The sequence below is a fragment of the Pseudorasbora parva genome, chromosome 9 (assembly GCF_024679245.1).
Source record: "Pseudorasbora parva isolate DD20220531a chromosome 9, ASM2467924v1, whole genome shotgun sequence".
Lineage (NCBI taxonomy): Eukaryota > Metazoa > Chordata > Actinopteri > Cypriniformes > Gobionidae > Pseudorasbora > Pseudorasbora parva.
Genome location: NC_090180.1, coordinates 15,753,528 through 15,777,367, shown reverse-complemented (window position 1 = coordinate 15,777,367; position 23,840 = coordinate 15,753,528). Strand labels below are relative to the sequence as shown.

The window sequence follows — 23,840 nt, the reverse complement described above, 5'->3', positions numbered from 1 at the left end:
TGAAGCAGTCACTTCTGCAAAAGGATTCCCGACCAAGAATTGAGTGCATAACTGAACATAATAATTTGAAGGTTGACTTTTTTGTATTAAAAACACTTTTCTTTTATTGGTCATATGAAATATGCAATTTTTTTGAGACTTTGGGTTTTCATGAGCTGTATGCCAAAATCATCAGTATTAAAACAAGAAAAGACCTGAAATATTTCAGTGGGTGTGCTATGAATCTAAAATATATGAAAGTTTAATTTTTATCATTACATTATGGAAAATAATGAACTTGATCACAATATGCTAATTTTTTGAGAAGGACCTGTATAAAGAGCAGTTATGGGAAACCCTTGTGCTCTTTTTTGCAGTTGACAGAAGCTGTCAAATACATTCACAGACATCTAATGAAACAAAAACAAACAAACTTTGCACTGATAACTCTAAAACCCCTTTCAAAAGTACCAGGATTGACTTTAGACTGACATTATTGACTGACAAACCAAACAGTAGTAGGCCTACATTTGGTGTGAATTTGACCTTTCTAGTGTTTCTTAGTTTTGTTTTCCGAGGACTTAAACTGAATATTAACTTCACATCGCTCACGTCACAGCATGTTAGTTGATTAACCTGAACACTACTCATATTTTAGTATAATTTGAGGGAATGTTTCTGTATTTGTCTACATTAACTAAATTCCCCAATCTAAACTGTGGAAAGCTTAATTAGGCGATAGCTTGGAAATAACCCCTGCTTAATGTATAGCCAATCCGCCCAAAATAGTACTGAATATTACTTATAGCCAGGCCTATGAGGATGGATAGTAGCTATTCACAGTGAGATGCTGGCAACGTCTGAAACGCCACTCGGGGTTTGGATACTGGTCTTGTGAACTCGGTAGTCCTGCTTTCAATTAGCATAAACGTAAAAACAAACTTTAGCAAATGCATGAAGTTCATGTAATAATACTCGTTACTTTTCGTCTATTATTTTCAACAATGAAATTATGTTTTTAATTATTTTATAGCCTAAAGTTTTTACCATCTGAGAACAAAAACAACAACAAAAAACACACAATATGCTCTCGTTGTGTCGTGGCGACATCATGCGGTCAACATGTGAACTTGACGTCTGATTGCCTGGAACTCACTGAGGTCTGAAGTGGGACATTTAATATGGGATATTCTCACATCCAATACCGTCTGGAAAATATCTCAAATCAAATAGTCAGGACTAACGCGTGTTCTGTTCATTATGACATCTACTAATTATTACTATGAAATAGGCATTGTTTATGAATAATAATTAGGATCGACGCACAGTGTTACAAATTCATGACGCAAATACGTCATGTTGCACGTGACAATGCTAACCGGAAGTGAGTGGAAACAACGTCTAACCGATAAACGTTGGTAAAATAAAGATATCACATAGTCTTATTTAATATGCTCTTGACAGTGTGTGTGTGTGCGTCTGTGTGTACAACATTAAATAAATAAATGCAATAATTATTACCACTTGCAACAATGACATTCGCGGTAATTAGCCAGGCAGCTGTTAGTTAACTTACCAACAGAGTACATTGTGCAGCTCTGTACATTTTTTGTTGCTTACCAACGAGACTTGGTTAAATGGAAACAGACTGATGAGGCTGTAATCTGAATCCGACCCATTTGTGGCAATCGAGGTGCAGACCGTTATTGATTAAACGGGTAAATATCCAAGGTTTATTACAGTTTCGACAAATGCAACTGATTTGTATGTAATGTAAACAACGGCAAGCGTGGTTTCACGAAGGTCCGTAATACTGTTGCTATTGATCTTAACATTTATAATATGAGATATCAATCATTCCAACCAATGTGTTATTTAAAATAGAGTTTTCATGGCGGGTGTCTAAATATGGTTTTCGATGTATATAACTTGGACGTTTTCGTTTCGTTTTCATTTCCATATGTGGCGATTTTACTACACTTGAAACACCATTCGATATAATCATTTTTAGGTGGATATGATAATATTCAAGATGTCCCTTATATTTGCAGTCAAGCTCATTTCTGACCAAAACATTGCTAGTAATAGTAAAACTGATCTTGAGAATGGTGGATACTTTATTATGTGATTCTCTGTACTTGTCTATAGGTGAATGAGCGAGGCTGACTTCTTCATCTCTGCTGATATGGCAGAGATAAACCGCATCCATTATGAGCTAGAATATACAGAGGGCATCAGTCAACAGATGCGGATTCCAGAGCGGCTGAAGATTTCCTCCAGCTCATCAGAGGAACCGCCTGGTCCTCTTCTGGACGCATCCCACAGTACTATGATGCATGTGCCTGAGAGGATTATAATTGCAGGTATTAGCAAACTTCATGGTGTGTTTTTAAATGAAATCTAAATAAATAGTCAAGAAAGCTGCAGCCAACAAATGTCCCCCCTTTTTTTTCTTTTCTTTTTACTGATCAAGGAGATGGCAATGACGCTCGCTTTGAGAGACCCAGAGATCTGGATTTGATCCAGTCTACGCCACTGGAGACGGTTGAACTAAAGACCCCACCACGGGTTCTTACTCTCAATGATCAACCTCTGGACTTCCTCGAGCCAGAGCCAGCAGGCAACTCCACTGCCCAGCCAAGAGATGAGGTAACAACAAATTAATGAGGAAAGTGAAAAACTTAATCCTGTCATCCTGACTTCTGAAGTTGAGAGCTGTATTTCCTCTCTCTTTACAGATGCAATCTCACTTTAGGTCAAGACGGGAGCGCTGTAGGAGCGAGAACTCAACAATGCATCGCAATGGACAGATAAACAAACATGATTTGTGAGTAAAAAATACACTAACCCTCTCACTAACCGCATTGATACTGTGAAACTATATGTGCATAATTATCAGGCAAGTTGATATTCTGATCATATATTTTTTGCCAACACATTTTAAATCTTAACTTTGTAAATATGAAATTATAGTAAAAATAAATAAATAATTAAATGAAAGTTAATTGAATTAATATATATGTTAGCCTGGATACCAGTCGAACTCAGCCCCGCCCACAACATTTGAGCTCGGGCAGTTCGGTCTGGACTTGATTCATAGAGGAGTGATTAAATGAAATCATCAAGGTGGACTTTAGACGATGATGGACAGATGATCAACGGTAATGTAATCATCCACGTCATCAAATGCGGTTTGGGTTAAATTTGTTCTAATCCAAAATGGTGAACTTGTTTGTATATGCATTCACCTTCACTATTTCTTTAAGAAATTATGATCATGTTGTTAAGTACTTTTTGTATCCTTAACTTTTTTTTTTTTACAACACCGGCAAAAATAGTGTATTCCAGTGTGCATGCAGACAGGGTTGCCAAGTTTTTGCAACAAAAACCGCCAACTACTAGCCCAAAAAAATAGCTTCTCGGGGGGGCTCTCTGGAGAAAAAAATGGCGTTTGGGGGGTAAAATGTGTGTGATTTTGGCATGGTTGCATGCTAAAATTTGTATTCCTGGGTCTATATATCACATAATTGAGGTCACTTCAACCTGTGGACATGGAAAATAACCCACAGGAAAACCGTGGACTTGGCAACAGAGTGCAGCTGAGCATTTATTGACATTTGACAACTAACTTTATGTGTCTTTCCTGGTTCGGTTGAAACACGCCCCATAATTACAGGCCAGTGGAGCCGTATCAGACTCATATTCTAACTAGAATTGAGTATGATGATGTCTGGCTGTATATATTTGTGTGTGTGTGTGTGTGTGTGTGTGTGTGTGTGTGTGTGTGTGTGTGTGTGTGTGTGTGTGTGTGTGTGTGTGTGTGTGTGTGTGTGTGTGTGTGTGTGTTGAAATTCATGTCTGATGTAACAATTATGGTTCATATAGTATGATTTAATGAGAATAATGAGCTCATACTCCAGGAGGGAAAAATGTGTTGTTGATAAATGTAAATATTTATATTGTATATGTCCAAAAATGAAAGAAGAAATTCCGATAGCTTGCAATGTATTGATATTTTATAGATGTATAGCAGAATACTTGTCTTGCATAAAATACATAGAAAAATATCCAGAGGTGTCAAGTAACGAAGTACAAATACTTCGTTACCTTACTTAAGTAGATATTTTGGGTATCTATACTTTACTGGAGTAATTATTTTTCTGCCTACTTTTTACTTCTACTCCTTACATTTTCACGCAATTATCTGTACTTTCTACTCCTTACTTTTTAAAAATAGCCTCGTTACTCCTCTTTTATTTCATCTTAAAAAAACTATGCAAATAAATCGCGTCATCCGGATAGTGTGAATTTGATTGTGGTTGGATGAGAAGTGTAAACATATACCATTCCAACACCCTATTGGTTACTACGCGATCCATCGAGCCTGCACATGACTCAAAGCACAAATCACACACGGTGTTGACAGATTGGGCGGGTTCCAGCGCACGAGCACGCACTTTCAGTCAATCAGCAGCAGACGCGCTCATTCATGACAGCCAGGTTTTTAGCGCGATAACTCGTCGTAGATGTATTCAAGTGATCGCTATGCTAAAGTGGCATACATACAGTATATATATAAAAGCCGTTTCTACAGAAAACGTGGATTACACCTGTGACTCGAAGACTCTTCATAAATATAATCATGATTCCTGCCCATCATAATATACACACTCAGGACATCTGCAACTAGCAACCCCAACAGCTGCTGAAAGAGGTTTGAATCAATGATGAATCAGTTTTGACTGGGCTAAGTGCATGTTCTATAAACTTCACAAGTGTAGGCTACTGTAGTTTTGTCAGAGCAAAGCTAAGCGCATTGTTGTTATTTTTTTGTCGGGGGATTATTGTACAGTATCAATGAATTACGCATTTTGGCAGTGGCATGGGCGTAGATTACGGGGGGGGGGGGGGGGGGGAAGACACGTGTCCCCCTCACTTTTATTGGGTGTCACCGATTCTAGTCGACCCGTTCCGAGCGGGATTCGAACCAGCGTTACCCTGCGCGGCGACGGCCAAATTAACAGGGACGCTAAAGACAGCCTTCTCTAATCTCGGTTGACAGATCGCTTTTTGAGGTCACGGGCAAGTGTATTTACATAGAAACCAATGTGAATACATTAAGATTTAAAATCAGAGACAAAAAATAATCTATGCATGACCTGCTGTCATTTTATTCGCATCTAAATATGAGGAGGAAGCTCTCACAGAAAGTCCTAATTCCAAAAGCGGATTCGTAGAAGTAATACCCTGTCACGCTGGAGCTGCAGCTGAAGGAAAACAATCGTTATGATGATGAAACGTGACGAAGACAATCAGACGAGTGCGACAATATATGCTTTATGTGTGTTTTTCAAGCCATCTCAATGTAGGCTATTTATTGACAATAAAGTAGCCTATCATATGAATAATGCAGTTTTTTAATGTTTAGTATCTTCTGCTCACCAAGGCTGCATTTATTTAATCAAAAATAGTTAAAACAGTAATATTGTGAAATGTTATTACAAATTAAAACAGTTTTTTTTCCTATGTGATGAAAGCTGAATTTATCATTACTCCAGTCTTCAGTGTCACATGATCCTTCACTAATCATTCTCAGATGATGATTTTATAATCAACAAACATTTATGATTATTATCAGTGTTGAAAACAGTTGTGCTGCTTTAAAATGTTGTGTAAACCATGATATATTTTATTTTTCAGGATTCTTTGATGAATAGAAGGATCATGTGACACTGAAGACTGGAGTAATGATGATAAATTCAGCTTTGATCACAGGAATAAATTGCATTTTACTATATATTCACAGAGGAGGAAAGTGGGCTGGTTTTGTTGAGCTTTGAGCCCTGCACAATCCTATGACACACTCCTGCAGTCATTAAAATAGTTCAGCTTTGTTTGTAATGTCCAAGTAGTTATATTTCGTTTAGTTTCTTTATTAAAGTTAATTTAGAAAAATGTTTGGATGATTTGTTTGTTTGTTAATTTTTTTTAAAGTGACAACCAAGCAGTCGGCGGCCGACAGTGGGTATGAGGTTAGGGGTGTAAAAAAAGTCAGGGCCCCGTAGGGCTCTAAAGCGTCGACCCAATCTGGCAACACTGATCACACATGTAGCCTACATTTACATTCTGATAAAGGTTATTGATAACATTACTTATAGGCAACTAGTCATCATATCTTCCGCTTCAGGAAACACATGTTAATGCTCAGCATTACACATAATGGTATATTTCTATTGTACTAAAATGCATTCATTTTCAATGGGTATATGTGGCTGAAACAGGTAGCCAGTGTATCCCAAATTTTTCAACATTAACATTTTAATATAACATTATAGTCATTATGGCCTTAAGAAAAATGTTTTTTGAGGAGGTGGGGTTGTGCACTATTAGGCCCCTGTGGTGTGGCCTAAGCTTTTGTCTTTAATGGCATTTTTTTCCTTACATTACTTTTACTTTTATACTTTAAGTAGTTTTGAAAACCAGTACTTTTACACTTTTACTTAAGTAAAAAGCTTGAGTTGATACTTCAACTTCTACAGAAGTATTTTTAATCCCTAGTATCTATACTTCCACTTGAGTAATGAATGCGAGTACTTTTGACACCTCTGAAAATATCAGTTGTCAATATATTCAATATACAGTGCCATGCGAAATTATTCGGCCCCCTTGAACTTTGCAACCTTTTGCCACATTTCAGGCTTCAAACATAATGATATGAAACTGTAATTTTTTGTGAAGAATCAACAACAAGTGGGACACAATTATGAAGTGGAATGAAATTTATTGGATATTTCAAACTTTTTTAACAAATCAAAAACTGAAAAATTGGGCGTGCAAAATTATTCGGCCCCTTTACTTTCAGTGCAGCAAACTCTCTCCAGAAGTTCAGTGAGGATCTCTGAATGATCCAATGTTGACCTAAATGACTAATGATGATAAATAGAATCCACCTGTGTGTAATCAAGTCTCCGTATAAATGCACCTGCTCTGTGATTGTCTCAGAGGTCCGTTTAAAGTGCAGAGAGCATCATGAAGAACAAGGAACACACCAGGCAGGTCCAAGATACTGTTGTGGAGAAGTTTAAAGCCGGATTTGGATACAAAAAGATTTCCCAAGCTTTAAATATCCCAAGGAGCACTGTGCAAGCGATAATATTGAAATGGAAGTAGTATCAGACCACTGCAAATCTACCAAGACCTGGCCGTCCCTCTAAACTTTCAGCTCATACAAGGAGAAGACTGATCAGAGATGCAGCCAAGAGGCCCATGATCACTCTGGATGAACTGCAGAGATCTACAGCTGAGGTGGGAGACTCTGTCCATAGGACAACAATCAGTCGTATACTGCACAAATCTGGCCTTTATGGAAGAGTGGCAAGAAGAAAGACATTTCTTAAATATCCATAAAAAGTGTCATTTAAAGTTTGCCACAAGCCACCTGCGAGACACACCAAACATGTGGAAGAATGTGCTCTGGTCAGATGAAACCAAAATTTAACTTTTTGGCAACAATGCAAAACGTTCTTTGGCGTAAAAGCAACACAGCCCATCACCCTGAACACACCATCCCCACTGTCAAACATGGTGGTGGCAGCATCATGGTTTGGGCCTGCTTTTCTTCAGCAGGGACAGGGAAGGGAAGATGGTTAAAATTGATGGGAAGATGGATGGAGCCAAATAGAGGACCATTCTGGAAGAAAACCTGATGGAGTCTGCAAAAGACCTGAGACTGGGACGGAGATTTGTCTTCCAACAAGACAATGATCAAAAACATAAAGCAAAATCTACAATGGAATGGTTCAAAAATAAACATATCCAGGTGTTAGAATGGCCAAGTCAAAGTCCAGACCTGAATCCAATCGAGAATCTGTGGAAAGAACTGAAAACTGCTGTTCACAAACGCTCTCCATCCAACCTCACTGAGCTCGAGCTGTTCTGCAAGGAGGAATGGGCAAAAATGTCAGTCTCTTGATGTGCAAAACTGATAGAGACATACCCCAAGCGACTTACAGCTGTAATCGCAGCAAAAGGTGGCGCTACAAAGTATTAACTTAAGGGGGCCGAATAATTTTGCACGCCCAATTTTTCAGTTTTTGATTAGTTAAAAAAGTTTAAAAAAATATTCAATAAATTTCATTCCACTTCATGATTGTGTCCCACTTGTTGTTGATTCTTCACAAAAAATTACAGTTTTATATCTTTATGTTTGAAGCCTGAAATGTGGCAAAAGGTTGCAAAGTTCAAGGGGGCCGAATACTTTCGCAAGGCACTGAATGTCTTGGTAAGATAAAATTTTAAGGTATGACTGTAATCTTTGTTGTTGATACAAGGATACAATGATGATTGACAGATGAACAAATAAACATTCCTAAAAAAGCTGATTTTATCATGAAAAAAAAAAAACTATAAATGTATTTTCTAATTGGATAGTTGAGACACATTACATACATTTTACCAAGATGTTGGCCATTTTTGCTTTCACAAGTTGTGTGATTCCCAAATATTAATACACACATATATTTCAATTAATATGAGAGTGGAAATTAATATTTGTTTTTCCACTATATAGTTTTATAATTATGGATATTTTAAGAATATTTCAAATCATATGGCACACACAGCTAACTGCACTATATGACCTCTAGTTTGTGGATTTCTGTTTGGAAATGTTTAGACACTTTAGACATTTAGACATTGTTTGTGTGTGTGTGTGTGTGTGTGTGTGTGTGTGTGTGTGTGTGTGTGTGTGTGTGTGTTTTATCAGATAGTGAGTCAAGCCACACTTGTGCTTGCTGTAAGCAGATAGGTAAACATTACGTCCATGTGACTCACAATCACGTCTCTTTCTGTCAGTGCAAGCCCGTCTCCATCCCGTGCTCCTGTCCGTACTTGTCCCCCTCTCATCAGCCCTGAGGACAGTCAGAACTTAAATAGTGCCACTGGTGTCCTTGCCTACATCAAGAGCACGACTCGCAGGGCTTACCAACAGGTCCTGGAGGTGTTGGACGACAGCCACCGCAGGTAAATGATGCATCGCTTTTAAGTATGCATATATGTAAAGTATAAATGTGTGTGTATGTGTAAATATTAGAACAAAGGCAAATGCAGGCTTATTAATTATGCAGTATGCGTTTTCTGAGAAATGCTGTTTATCACACTGTGAGATTTTGGCCACGATTTGGCCGTCTGAGAAAAATGTTGCAAATCCTAAAAGATTCCTCTGATCCTAGGCTAAAATCTGAAGCCTTTGATCATTAGTTTGACATGTTCACCTGCAGCCGATTAATGACCGATGCAATCAAATTTTACAGACTTTTGTGTCAGAAGATTTGACGCACAATCCTGCAGTCTGACTTCTCCTACGACAACCTTCAAATATCTCGGTTTTTCAAGACAAACTATGACCAAAACGAGAGTCCTGCATGTAATGCAGCTCACTGTCGTAATATAAAACTCCGGACGAGTTTTCTTGTGTGCGTCCATCTTCAGCACCCCTTGACTATCGTATAGTCTGACATTAATTACAACTGAGATTGTACAGTGTGACATGGCTTACGTCAGGGGTCATGTTCATATACAGGTCCTTCTCAAAAAATGTGCATATGTGATAAAAGTTCTTTTTTTTTTTTTTGCATAATGTAATGATAAAAAATAAACTTTCATATATTTTAGATTCATTGCACACCAACTGAAATATTTCAGGTATTTTATTGTTTTAATACTGATGATTTTGACATACTGCTCATGAAAACCCAAAATTCCTATCTCAAAAAATGTGCATATCATGAAAATGTTCTCTAAACGAGCTATTAACCTAATCATCTGAATCAACTAATTAACTCTAAACACCTGCAAAAGATTCCTGAGGCTATTAAAAACAGTTGAAACAGTGTTTCTCAGAATGTTTCTCAGAAATCACTTACTGCACCTTTAAGCTATTTTATTGCATCATTATTTGTTCATTTTGCAACAACTCCTTTAAATAAAAAAAGACTTACACTTGAACCAGTTAACTCTTTTTAGGCAATAGCCGGTAAAAAAACAATAACAAAAAACAGGTAACACTGAGCCTGTTTTAAGACAAAAAAAGACAAAAAAACCTTTCTAATCAAATGTTATTTTTCTTTTTTGTGAAGTCGGACAGCTCTTGTGACTTTTGATCCTAGTCTGGAGAACACTACTGATGATGCTGTCTTAACAGACGCTGCATCACTGCGACGGCAGGTAATGTCCAACTCCTCTGCTTTTAACTCTTGTCCATAGAAATCTCCATAAGCCAGACATGTAATTTTTTCCATATTTTGCATGTGTTAATTGCTGTGATGCATTCAAATGCATTCAAAGTCTGTATAAATGAAATGATCCGCCACTGAATATATATATATATATATATATATATATATATATATATATATATATAATTGTTAATTGATAATTATAAATATAATTATAGTGTGCATAATTATAAGGCACATTTTCTTTTATGGATGAAATCACCCAAAAAAGAGATTTAACTCTTTATTAAAGGGGTCATGAACTGCATTGTTTTATTGTTTTATGACGTTTCCTGGTGTGCACTTCTAATGGTAGAATGCTTTTTAAATAAAAAATGTTTAGAATTTATAAATAAAAGGCATTTTTCCTACCCAGATTTCAGCCTTCTGCGCTGAACGCTGACTGAGCTCAGTGTAAACGCCCACTGCTGTGATTGGCTAACGTCTTTCCATTTGAAAAAGCATTACTCTCACTTTTAGCACGTTTTTACGATTACAGTTCTTGTGGTTAACTAATTGTGAAAAGTCTTGCATTATATTTAGATCTATGGCATTATATTAAGATTGTGGCATGAAAGGTTGCAGTGATGATCATTGTAGACGATCACACATATGTTGAGCGCATGAAAGCAGGATTTTTGTCATTGGAACTAAATTTCTGTAATGCATTTATCTTCACTAACAGTGCAAACATGATATAGTGAAGAGATTTGTTTAATAAAACAGGAGTCACTGATAAACGCGTCACTGATAAACTCTCCTGTTTGATTGACAGCTCCAGCGCGCTCTACTCCAATGATTGCAAAGGGAGCTTTCTTTGATCGCTTTCTTTATAGAATTTAATGCCTGTTATATATTCGATTATTTTCATCCTAAGAGAAACAACGCAAGTTGACGTTTACTGACACAGACAAAGAATATCTGACTGTACATGAATCATTACATTTTAGATCAGGCATAAGAACTAACACAGTTTTTTACATGTTGCATTATATTGAGCCCAGACACTGCACAACATTTAGTAATCCTAAACGGCATATTTATTGCTTGGTAGCTCGATGTAGTTTAACACTAGGCCTATGTTATGTGAATCGGTGGGCGGGGATAAACAGGCAGTGATGAGGTAGGCGTTGATCTTCTTCTGCTGAGGTGGTTTCACCACACTCTGACATCACTGCCTGGCACATTCTGAGATCTCTTAAAACATTATGTTAATCTTCAGCTTATCACATGCATGATTAATCATGTGTTTGATTCACTGAACAGATCATCAAGCTGAATCGAAGACTACAGCTGCTGGAGCACGAGAATAAAGAGCGAGCCAAGCGGGAAATGGTCATGTACTCCCTCACTGTTGCATTCTGGCTGGTCAACTCCTGGATCTGGCTCCGCCGCTAGACATCCCTCTTTTCCACTCATTCTTAGTATGTCTAACAAAATAAAACACCATTCATTCACAATGTATATTAGATATTTTCTCATTCACAAACTTTTTTGTTAGTAAAGGGTCAAAATAATAACATAACACTTGCACTACTTTCAGTAACGGGTCTCATTATGCTCAAACAAAAGTGTAGTTATTTTTAAGTTATTGTTTTTGCATTTCTAATTGTATACTGTTTTTGTAACTGTTCTGTATGCGTAGTTTGATGGTCCAGTGCAACGTGATGTAAAGATGTAAATGTTTGTAATATTTCATTAGACATTCCATTTTTGTGAATGCATGAAAGTTTTCTGTTAAAATTGAGTCATTATTTATGCAAGAACATATTTAAAGAATTAAAGTGTAAAATGCATAAACTGTGTTGAATTTACTTCTTTTTTTTGTGCCTCTCACGCCATGAGTTTGAAATGTTTAAATCAAGGCAACAACACAAGGATTATTCAGTTTCAGAAAGTTATTTACACTACACATAACTGAATATAATTTAACGTATTTTGCTAATTAATTACACATAACAGTTGCCACTTAACAGTTGGTGAGGGAAATATATATTTAATGTCACTGCTTGCTAAGGTCACTGCTAACTGACAGCATATATATAATATATACAGTGAGGAAAATAAGCATTTGACCACCCTGCTATTTTGCAAGTTCTGCCACTTGGAAATCATGGAGGGGTCTAAAATTGTCATCGTAGGTGCATGTCCACTGTGAGAAACACAATCTAAAAAAAAATCTGAAATCACAATATTTGATTTTTTAACTATTTATTTGTGTGATACAGCTGCAAATAAGTATTTGAACACCTGTCTATCAGCTAGAATGCTGACCCTCAAAAGACCTGTTATTCTGCCTTTAAAATGTCCACCTCATACAATCATTAAGAATACAACTACTAACATGGCCAAGACCAAAGAGCTGTCCAGAGGCACTAGAGACAAAATTGTACTCCTCCACAAGGCTGGAAAGGGCTACGGGGACATTGCCAAGCAGCTTGGTGAAAAAAAGGTCCACTGTTCGAGCAATCATTAGAAAAAGGAAGAAGCTAAACAAGACGGTCAATCTCCCTCGGACTGGCGCTCCATGCAAGATCTCACCTCGTGGGGTCTCAGTGATCCTAAGAAAGGTGAGAAATCAGCCCAGAACTACATGGGAGGAGCTGGTCAATGACCTGAAAAGAGCTGGGACCACCGTTTCCAAGGTTACTGTTGGTAATACACCAAGACGACATGGTTTGAAATCATGCACGGCACAGAAGGTTCCCCTGCTTAAACCAGCACATGTCCAGGCCCGTCTTAAGTTTGCCGAGGACCATTTGGATGATCCAGAGGAGTCATGGGAGAAAGTCATGTGGTCCAAAATATAACTTTTTGGTCATAATTCCACTAAATGTGTTTGGAGGAAGAAGAATGATAAGTACCATCCCAAGAACACCATCCCTACTGTGAAGCCTGAGAGTGGTAGCATCATGCTTCATACATGTAACAGGGCGACTGCAAATTAAGGAGAGGATGACTGGGGCCATGTATTGGGAGATTTTAGGGAACAACCTCCTTCCCTCAGTTAGAACATTAAAGATGGGTCAAGGCTGGGTCTTCCTACATGACAATGACCTGAACAAACAGCCACGATAACCAAGGAGTGGCTTTGTAAGAAGCCTATCATGGTTCTGGTGTGGCCTAGCCAGTCTCCAGACCTAAACCCAGTAGAGACTCTTTGGAGGGAGCTCAAACTCCGTGTTTCTCAGCGACAGGCCAGAAACCTGACTGATCTAGAGAAGATCTGTGTGGAGGAGTGGGCCAAAATCCCTCCTGCAGTTTGCAAACCTGGTGAAAGAATACAGGAAATGTTTGACCTCTGTAATTACAAACAAAGGCTACTGTACCAAATATTAACATTGATTTTCTTGGGTGTTCAAATACTTATTTGCAGCTGTATCATACAAATAAATAGTTCAAAAACATAGTGATTTCTGGATTCTTTTTTATTTTTTAGATTATGTCTCTCACAGTGGATATGCACCTACGATGACAATTTCAGACCCCTCCATGATTTCTTAGTGGAAGAACTTGCAAAATAGCAGGGTGTTCAAATACTTATTATCCTCACTGTATACAGTAAAAGTATTTGAACACCTTTATATATAATTTAGTTAAATTGGGCCAGGGCTCTCCAGGGCTCATCCCCGGCACATAAGCCTGCTCATTTGTGTCCTGATGTGCCTGCAGTCAGTTGCTTAGTGCAGACATCACGAGTCTCCCGCATACTGATAGCGGGCGGCTCCCTGATGCCCGCAAATTAGTTAAAATCTCCCAGAATCTAGAGCGATGCGCGCATGCGAGACAAGAGAGACACCAGAACCACGCGCACATGCGAGACAAGATATTCAAATCATTTAGCGCGCAGAGAGGGAGGGGAGCGAGAGACCTTGTGTGTGTGTACTAGTGCGTGTGCCTCCTGAAGCTCATGTAAGACAGACAGCATCCTTATTGGCCTGTTTCGGTAAGTTAAATTGTCAGTGTGGGCGGGCTTTTATGTCTTCTCCCAAACCGAAAGAATTAGTTCAGTGTAATGTAATATATCTAGCCTGACAAGCCAGACCCACATCAAGATGTTTGGTCTGGAAACTCACCATTCACAGAGCTCAATTCGAGGGGCGGGATAAACAGTTGTCTTTCAAACTCCCTTTGCACGGCGAGCATGCAGTTGGATAGCGCTACAACCAACCAGAGCTAGTTGACAGATTAAACTTTCGCCGTATCCGGTCGGCAAAACTCTTTTGGAAACACATCTTTCCTTCTTAAGAATGTCTTCAGTGCCGTTCTTTGTTCTTTTCTCAGAGAAAAGCTTCAAGTCGTCCAGAGTCGCGGTCAAAGCTGATTCGAAAGACTGCCGTTCGCCAGTTTCTGTGTCTACTGTCTCTTATGTTAAGCCCCGCCCACCGACTCTATACACATTGTGATTGGCCCTACCAAAGTTTGGCATTTACAGCTAAGAAGTGTATTGAGAGTTGCTAGAGGACACTCGCGGGTAGATTAGATTTGCTGCCACTAGGGTGCGTCTAGATTTCTTGGCTATAATATATCCAACATATATCTAGAAAAAGTAGTGCCATGGCAGACGGAGAGTGCCAAAAAATGAAAGTATAAGACACATTTTACGCCAGACTACAGGAAAGTGTACTCCCGTCTTATAAATATTAAATATAATTAAAATCTTTTCAGCTGTTGCTACTGTCATATGCTGCACTGTCTCTTCATGTGGCATATTATGTTTGGATCAATCACATAAACGTTGCACACCTGTGTGTGATAGGTGCGTAGGAGAGCAGGACAAATAAGTCCTATTATCATCAATTGAAAAGGAGAAGTCCCGCACACTATCAACTTGCAATTAAAAAGATTTATTGTTTCATAGCAACGTTTCGATCTTGCGATCTTCCTCAGGAAAGGAGGAAGATCCCAAGATCGAAACGTTGCTATGAAACAATAAATCTTTTTAATTGCAAGTTGATAGTGTGCATATTATGTTTGGAACATTGTATGGGTCACTATAACGTAAGGTAATACAAGTGATGACTAATTAACAGTAGCCTAATGTAAATGGATGCTAGATGTCGCTACCTGTTGATACTACAACACTGTAAACTTGCAAAGCATATGCTCTTAACCTAGCAGTTTTTCACATATCATGTAAGACTCAATTTCTCCATTTCTTTGCACAAAGCTCTCCAGAAAGTTCCTTTTAATGATTTCTTTTACACACACACACACACACACACACACACACACACACACACACACACACACACACACACACACACACACACACACACACACACACAAAATGTCCTGGGGGAGCATACCCCCGGACCCCCCTAGGGGTAAAATACATAAAATCATTATTGTGTAGAAGTTTTTAATATACTTGTTGTTCAAAGTCTTTTAAAGAACCGATTTTTGAACATTTTATTTTTATTTTTGCATTAATGCCACATAAGTTACCACTAAAAGACAATAATTGTAATGTTATTTAAATAATAAATATAATTATTCAATATAATATTTTTTTTTAAGTAAATAAAACCAAAAAACATTGCATTTGTGCTCTAGTACCAGGCCTTTATTTTTGTATGTAGCCTACATGTTCAAATGAAATATAAAAAACATTTTTATTTTCCCATTTATTTTCAATATGGGTCATATTGACCCCGTACCAAACACCATAAGTGGTTAATTAAATAATTAATTAATTAAATATGTATGGGTCGTGCATTCATATTCGGATTGTGATTGTGATTGTGACGCTGAAGCCGTAGAGGGCGCTCTATCGTGCTGAACACACACTGGTTCTGGTTCTTCCTGACCTGGAAGAAAAACGAAGTGTCAGTTCGGCCCTGCTTGGCACAGCAGTGGACGTGGAACAGACAGTCAGTATATTACTTGCTGTCAGTGATGGATCCGTTACTGTGAGAAAGCAGACATTTGTAATAAGTCTGTGGCGAAATATACTAAAAACCGATGAAGAAGCTTTCGCTCGACCTTAGACTTCGCCGGTGGAGGAAATAACTTTTGATTAGCATTGTGATCGCTTGTGTTCTAATTGTGTTCAATTTAGCGTGCAAATGCTCACTAAAAAGGAGCACGTCTAGTACAGCCGTTGTCCTGTTCTCATATTCACTGGCTTCACTCGCACGTCCGTTATTGCGATGGCTCCGATGGGTATCCGGCTGTCGCCGCTCGGCATAGCCGTGTTCTGCATACTTGGAGTCGGTGTCATCTATCACCTATACGCGGGAGTTTTATCCAGTAGATTCTCCTCGTTCAGGCAGAAGTCGACTGTGGATCTGAGAGACCTTCTCGCGCTGTCCATGGAGGCTGCGGTGCAGGGCGGACGGGAGGTGAAGAGGATCCGGGAGGACAACACGCTGGAGGAGAAGTCGAAGGGCAACACAAAAGAAGGTGTCAGTGAAAAGCTCACGCTGGGTGATCTGAACTCCCACCGCAAGATGTTCTATCTGGTCAAGAACACCTATCCTTATATACAGGTACAGGTGATCTGTGCTCGAGGATGGACTGTATAAAAATGTCGTGGTAACCATAATCCGCTCAAGGTACACAGTTAATATAGTCAATGCTACATTCATTATGAGTTTACACCAGTACAGTGACTCATTGTGCTAGTGTTAACTCATAATGAATGTAGCAATATAGCATGCCCTTTAAATATACAGTGTATCTTTCACTATGTAGCCACAGAAGGTTAAAATCAAATTAGGCAAGTCTTATTTTTTTATGGAATTAGGGCTGTGTAATATATCGAAATATCGCAAATGTACGTATCGTGATATGCATATCGCAACGGGACGCAGTATCTGAATGATTTTAATAGGGTACTTCAACATTGTGAAAAGTGTATGTTTTAGTTCGGTATATAGCCGAGAATAGACTGGGCACACAACTCCTGTTACTTATGTGACTTGCTTGACGTTAGAAAGAGTTTATTATACTAATGTCAGTCTGCTGTCTGACACACACCGAAACGTGCATACCTATGAAAAAGCATGTGATCCTTTCAGTTCTGTTTCGTGTTTTGTTACGCACTCGAACTACCAAATACACACACTCATTTTTTAAACAGAACTTTTTGCTAAAACACTGCTGGTCACTTTAAGAAGTTGTAGCGATGTTTCCTGTTCCCAGAATAAATGTCAAACAAATGGTATCATTCTCAGTAAGTTTTTTAAGAATATTTTTTTTGTAATATAATTTAAATAGATTTTACACACTAATAGCAATATCGCATATTGAATATCACATTATTTAACAACATATTGCATATCGCATTTTACGTCAATATTGCACAGCCCTATATGGAATATTCCTCTATTATTTTTTTATTTATTAATGCGCTTATTTTATTCATCTCTTCTCTGAAGACTTGTTTACTGACACAAGGGGTGGACAACTTGTCACTCACATCCAACCATCCAATCAAATCCTGATTTACAAAATCAAGTCCCACCTTACATTTTTTTTCTTGTTTGAAAAGCAATTTTACTCGCATATATGCCACAATAGGGAAGAAAAAGATTATCACTCTATTTCTTTTTAAACACAACATTTTAAATACCATTCATCCATTAAAAGATCCCTGTAAAACAATGCTATGCAACAAATGTAACGTGATGGGAGTTCTGCATTGCACATGTAACTTTGAACTAATCAGCATCCAGAACAGGTGTTCAGTTTCAACTTGAAGTAGCAACTTCAAAGGGGGGTAACAATTTGGCAGGGGGGTCAAAATTCGGCACAACACCTGAATATAAATAACATTGTAAAATATGTTTGTTTCGCGTGTAGTCTTAGTCGCACCAGTTGCACCGCCTCAAGGACGGCCCTGACTACCGGACATTTTCGGTATGAGTAAAAGATCCGACAGAATGTTGTAAATGCGGCTGAAATGCTCACACTGCAGACCCCTGAACTATTACTTTTTCAGTGTTTAGCACCAAGTTAAGTAACAGAAATCACTGTGTAAATGTTTTTCAACGTGTGGTTTTCTTTCCTATGTTTGCAGGTGAACTCAGAAGAACATGCGAACGCAGAGGGTGAGGCCACTTTGTGGACACGTGTCGTCCCTGAAGAAATCCTGGCCAAGATCCCCGAGGGGAAGGAGGTTCCTGCAGACAAAATCACGGTGTGGATTGATCCACTGGACGCCACTCAGGAATACACAGGTCTGGTGCGACTCTTTATTTATAAATCATATCACCAAAAAGAGGAATAAAATTATAATCTTGAATTGCCATTTTATTTGTGTTGGTTATCTATGTAGGATTTGTAGTTTTATTGTGTAAGTTCTGCAGTTGTAATAGGCGGAACAGTTTTAAGTGCTGTACCAGGATGTAAATCCTGTTTGTGCTTTTAACAGAAGATCTACGGAAGTATGTCACCACCATGGTGTGTGTGGCTGTGGATGGCAATCCTGTTATAGGTGTGATCCACAAACCCTTCACTGGGTACACAGGTGTGTTTATTTTAGCTTTACTGACCTATTCAAAACCAGATTACCTGGTGGCTTTGGATACAGGTTCCAGGAACCATTTTGACAATGCTGTGTTCAGAGGAATGTTTGACAATGCTGTGTTCAGAGGCAGTTACAGTAGTTTATTATTGTCTATAAGGGCAGTAAAGTCATTATTACACTGTTCTGAATGTTCTGTTTTAATGGATTCATACTGTGACGCTCAAACATGCTCTCTCGTTCTCAGCATGGGGTTTTGTGGGAGAAGGATCCAATGTGGCACCTCGTGCTTCTTACAACACAAACTCTCCTAAGGTGATCGTCTCACGCTCTCACTCGGGCAAGGTGAAGAGCTTCGTTCAAGCTGCCTTTGGAAACAATACAGAAATTATACCAGCAGGGGGCGCAGGTACTGCATTCTGGGAGATCATCTCCTGTTGAAATGAATGTTTTGAATTTTTTTTTAGAATAAATATCAATACCATTCAAAAGTTTGGGGTCAGTAAGATTTTAATTGAACAAAAGTGACAGTAAAGGCATTTAAAATGTTTAACAGAAGATTTCTATTTCAAATAAATGCTGCTGTTTATCTATTTAGCAAAGAATCCTGAAAAATGCATTATGGTTTCCACAAATAATATTCAGAAGCATAACCGTTTTCAACATTGATGATGATAATAAGTCATGTTTCTTGAGCAGCAAATGATCATATTAAATGATTTCCGAAGGATCATGTGACACTGAAGACTGGAGTAATAATGTTGAAAATTCAGCTTTGACATCACAGGAATATATTACATTTTTAAATATATTTAAATAGAACACAGTTATTTTAAATTGTAAAATTTCCCATTTATTATAGTTTTTACTGTATTTCTAATTAAATAAATGCAGCCTTGGTGACCATAAGAGACTTCTTTCAAAAACATCAAACTTTTGAAAAATAGTGTAAAATATTTTTTTTCTTGTACAAATATTAATATCAAGATTTAAGTACTATAATTAAATGTTGCTATTAATATTCATACACAAAATTATACAGAAATATATATATATACACACACATACAGTGCCTTGCGAAAGTATCCGGCCCCCTTGAAATTTGCAACCTTTTGCCACATTTCAGGCTTCCAACGTAAAGATATAAAACTGTAATTTTTTGTGAAGAATCAACAACAAGTGGGACACAATCATGAAGTGGAATGAAATTTATTGGATATTTCAAACTTTTTTAACAAATCAAAAACTGAAAAATTGGGCGTGCAAAATTATTCAGCCCCTTTACTTTCAGTGCAGCAAACTCTCTCCAGAAGTTCAGTGAAGATCTCTGAATGATCCAATGTTGACCTAAATGACTAATGATGATAAATAGACTCCACCTGTGTGTAATCAAGTCTCCGTATAAATGCACCTGCACTGTGATAGTCTCAGAGGTCCGTTTAAAGCGCAGAGAGCATCATGAAGAACAAGGAACACACCAGGCAGGTCCAAGATACTGTTGTGGAGAAGTTTAAAGCCGGATTGGGATACAAAAAGATTTCCCAAGCTTTAAACATCCCAAGGAGCACTGTGCAAGCGATAATATTGAAATGGAAGGAGTATCAGACCACTGCAAATCTACCAAGACCTGGCCGTCCCTCTAAACTTTCAGCTCATACAAGGAGAAGACTGATCGGAGATGCAGCGAAGAGGCCCATGATCACTCTGGATGAACTGCAGAGACCTACAGCTGAGGTGTGAGACTCTGTCCATAAGACAACAATCAGTCGTATACTGCACAAATCTGGCCTTTATGGAAGAGTGGCAAGAAGAAAGCCATTTCTTAAAGATATTCATAAAAAGTGTCATTTAAAGTTTGCCACAAGCCACCTGGGAGACACACCAAACATGTGGAAGAATGTGCTCTGGTCAGATGAAACCAAAATTGAACTTTTTGGCAACAATGCAAAACGTTATGTTTGGCGTAAAAGCAACACAGCCCATCACCCTGAACACACCATCCCCAGCTTTTGGATTGGGCCTGCTTTTCTTCAGCTGGGACAGGGAAGATGGTTAAAATTGATGGGAAGATAGATGGAGCCAAATACAGGACCATTCTGGAAGAAAACCTGATGGAGTCTGCAAAAGACCTGAGACTGGGACGGAGATTTGTCTTCCAACAAGACAATGATCCAAAACATAAAGCAAAATCTACAATGGAATGGTTCAAAAATAAACATAGCCAGGTGTTAGAATGGCCAAGTCAAAGTCCAGACCTGAATCCAATCGAGAATCTGTGGAAAGAACTGAAAACTGCTGTTCACAAACGCTCTCCATCCAACCTCACTGAGCTCGAGCTGTTCTGCAAGGAGAAATGGGCAAAAATGTCAGTCTCTCGATGTGCAAAACTGATAGAGACATACCCCAAGCGACTTACAGCTGTAATCGCAGCAAAAGGTGGCGCTACAAAGTATTAACTTAAGGGAGCCGAATAATTTTGCTCGCCCAATTTTTCAGTTTTTGATTTGTTAAAAAAGTTTGAAATATCCAGTATATTTCGTTCTACTTCATGATTGTGTCCCACTTGTTGATTCTCCACAAAAAATTACAGTTTCATATCATTATGTTTGAAGCCTGAAATGTGGCAAAAGGTCGCAAAGTTCAAGGGGGCCGAATACTTTCACAAGGCACTGTATATATATTAATGTTATTGTTTTTAAATGAAACATTTGCGATAGTTTACCCAAAAATGAAAATTCTGTTTTTATTCACCCTCATGTCATTCCAAACCCATAAAACCTTTTGTTAATCCTTGAAACACTTGGTTCTTGCCGAAGGTCATATGTGCTGTGTAATACAAGAAATTATCCTCATTGGTTCTCGCACATTGAGCGAACGTGCTTTGAGCTTCTGTTTACATTAAAAGATGTCATTGATGAATATTTATTTGAATAAAAGTAAATTAAATTTGAAAATAAACTGCTTGTTGGATTAGTTTTACAATCTCTTTATGAACTTTTTGAAGTGTCAAAGTCGTAGTGCGTAGGCTGTCAATAGAGAGACCGAAGTCTCAGATTTCTTAAAAAAATTATTTGTGTTCCTAAGATGTATGAAAGTCTTATGGGTTTGATCGACATGAGGGTGAGTAAATGAGGATAAATCATCCCTTTAAATGTACTTGATCAAATCTTAAATACTTTTAAGTTTACTTTTTTTAAAGGAATACAATGAGAAATTTGTCCTTATTTACACACCCTCATGTTTCTATTTCATTCTATTTTTTTTTCTTATTGACTTAGAAATAGTTGTCAATGAGTGTGGCAGGGGAAAATCCATCTGTACTTTGCTTTAGAAATCTTTGTGTTCCCCCACAGGATATAAGGTGCTGGCTCTTCTAGACTCCACTGATAATGAACAAGAGATGGCCGATATGTACATCCACGTGACTTACATCAAAAAGTGGGATATCTGTGCGGGCGACGCCATCTTGAGGTCTCTTGGTGGTCAAATGACAACTCTGAAAGGAGAGCAGATTGATTACTCGGGGTCAGAAGGAAACACGGGCGGCCTGCTGGCCAGCATCCAAACTGACCATAAGGAATTGGTGAAAAGACTCCCTCCTTGGGAATAAAACAAACAATATTAAATCACCGCCCGGTCCTGTCCCTAACACTTCCATTTTCTTCAGTTCCACACAGGTGTGTAGAAATATGAGGAAATCAGATTGCGACACGAGACAACTGATCCAAACCGGTATCTCAATTAAATGTGTAAAGAATACCCAAACAAGTTTGAGAAGTGTTGCAGGTTTTATACAAAGGAAGCGTGCCTTTGGCTTGTACGGATCATTAGAGTTATACGTTTAAAGCAAGTGTAAAGGAAGTAAAAGTGCTGGGGTCAACGAGGTCACCTTTATTTTAATAAATTAAATTCCAAGGTGAACCGTTAGCTCTACTTTATGTTTGTTTTTTGAGGATGATGTTTCCAAACTGTCTGGTAAAACCAGGTTTGAATGGTTTTGGGTGACGATTTAACTGTGAATCCAGAGAAGACTTGAATATGACGTCCTTGTGCGTAGCACTACTTCACATGATTGACTACATAATTGTTCCCCGTGATGCCGTGTTTTTTCCAGTGCTCTGTCAGATCTCAATTTGTACAGTTTATACACTGATACCCGAATTGCTGTGTGATTAGACTACAGAGCACCATTTGTAAATAAAAAATCTATAATATAGTATGTTAAGATTGAAGTCTAGTTTTGTTTCCAAGGAAAGTTGGAAGTTAAAATGGAATAGAAACTCCGCAGCGTTCATTCAGATGTTGATTTGTCGTAGGGTTTTTCACTGTGATTGACAATTTAAAAAACATATTTTTGTATGAGTTTTCATACCCAGTCCATTGTTTGTGGAGTTCCTTTGGATAGTCATGTACTGTTTCCCTTCTGACAAAAACATTGTGTGCATGGAGAAAAAAAAAAGAGAAAGAATAATGGGGAGAAAACAAATCTGCATGCGCCCTTTTACAGATCTTGTCTGAGATTTGAAGCATGTTATTTGGCATCACATTGATTGACATCATCATTCTGCGTTTAATAAATAAAGTGTAAGGGTTTTATGAAGAGTGAGCCCTCGTTTTGATGTGGTGAAATACAGTTGTGAATTAACGCTTTGGTGGAGGGAATGTACAACAGTTCATAGGGGTTTTATAAAGGGGATCTTGACTCAAATTTAAAGAACACAAAAAGTTCTATATAAGGAAAATTTCTTTCATGATTGCATACTATTTTTAGTGTTTAATGGTTGTCTTGTTTTTCTTGTGGAGGAGTATGTTTACAAGCTGTTCAATTCATAACATTTAGTTGAAATTAAAAATGAATTAAAATTAAATAAAATGGGAACAACTTAAAGGTTTATTTCACTTGAAAACTACTCCATGATTTACTCACCCTTAAGTTATCCTAGATGTATATGACTTTCTTCTTTCTGATAAACACAACTGGAGTTGTTATAGTAGCCTAATAAATATCCTGATGTTTTCAAGCTTTATAGTGAAAAGGGCTCACGGCTTTGAATCTCAAAAAAGTTACATCCATCATAAACTTACTCCACTCAACTCCGGGGGGTAAATAAAGGCAT

General features: G+C 38.0%; 2 protein-coding genes across 4 annotated transcripts; both read left to right on the top strand.

Annotated features, from left to right (window-relative positions):
• Nucleotides 1-1,314: 1,314 nt before the first annotated feature.
• Nucleotides 1,315-12,051, top strand: mffb (mitochondrial fission factor b). Of its 3 annotated transcripts, none has more exons than XM_067454108.1 (7): nt 1,315-1,397; nt 2,128-2,342; nt 2,453-2,628; nt 2,718-2,806; nt 8,833-9,000; nt 10,116-10,203; nt 11,520-12,051. In XM_067454108.1, exons 2-7 carry the CDS (start codon nt 2,132-2,134, stop codon nt 11,649-11,651), a joined length of 864 nt encoding a protein of 287 aa, XP_067310209.1. In that variant the 5' UTR covers nt 1,315-1,397; nt 2,128-2,131; the 3' UTR covers nt 11,652-12,051. The 3 variants fall into 3 exon arrangements, with proteins under 3 accessions (XP_067310209.1, XP_067310207.1, XP_067310206.1); XM_067454106.1 differs by having other exon boundaries at nt 1,333-1,393; XM_067454105.1 differs by lacking the exon at nt 1,315-1,397 and adding an exon at nt 1,404-1,697.
• A 3,960-nt stretch (nt 12,052-16,011) lies between these two features.
• On the top strand, nt 16,012-23,617 carry bpnt2 (3'(2'), 5'-bisphosphate nucleotidase 2). Its single transcript, XM_067454104.1, has 5 exons — nt 16,012-16,744; nt 18,277-18,436; nt 18,631-18,726; nt 18,971-19,132; nt 22,077-23,617. The coding sequence occupies exons 1-5, from the start codon at nt 16,406-16,408 to the stop codon at nt 22,331-22,333; spliced, it is 1,014 nt and encodes a 337-aa protein (XP_067310205.1). The 5' UTR covers nt 16,012-16,405; the 3' UTR covers nt 22,334-23,617.
• The last annotated feature ends 223 nt before the right edge of the window (nt 23,618-23,840 follow it).

What these genes read in the sequence shown, in the direction of transcription:
- mffb (XM_067454108.1), top strand. Translation starts at nt 2,132, where the DNA reads ATGAGCGAGGCTGACTTCTTCATCTCTGCTGATATGGCAGAGATAAAC. An exon ending in TGAGAGGATTATAATTGCAG is followed by an intron (nt 2,343 to 2,452) that starts GTATTAGCAAAC and finishes TTACTGATCAAG; the next exon opens with GAGATGGCAATGACGCTCGC. An exon ending in CTGCATCACTGCGACGGCAG is followed by an intron (nt 10,204 to 11,519) that starts GTAATGTCCAAC and finishes TTCACTGAACAG; the next exon opens with ATCATCAAGCTGAATCGAAG.
- bpnt2 (XM_067454104.1), top strand. Translation starts at nt 16,406, where the DNA reads ATGGCTCCGATGGGTATCCGGCTGTCGCCGCTCGGCATAGCCGTGTTC. An exon ending in ACACCTATCCTTATATACAG is followed by an intron (nt 16,745 to 18,276) that starts GTACAGGTGATC and finishes CTATGTTTGCAG; the next exon opens with GTGAACTCAGAAGAACATGC. An exon ending in TATACCAGCAGGGGGCGCAG is followed by an intron (nt 19,133 to 22,076) that starts GTACTGCATTCT and finishes GTTCCCCCACAG; the next exon opens with GATATAAGGTGCTGGCTCTT.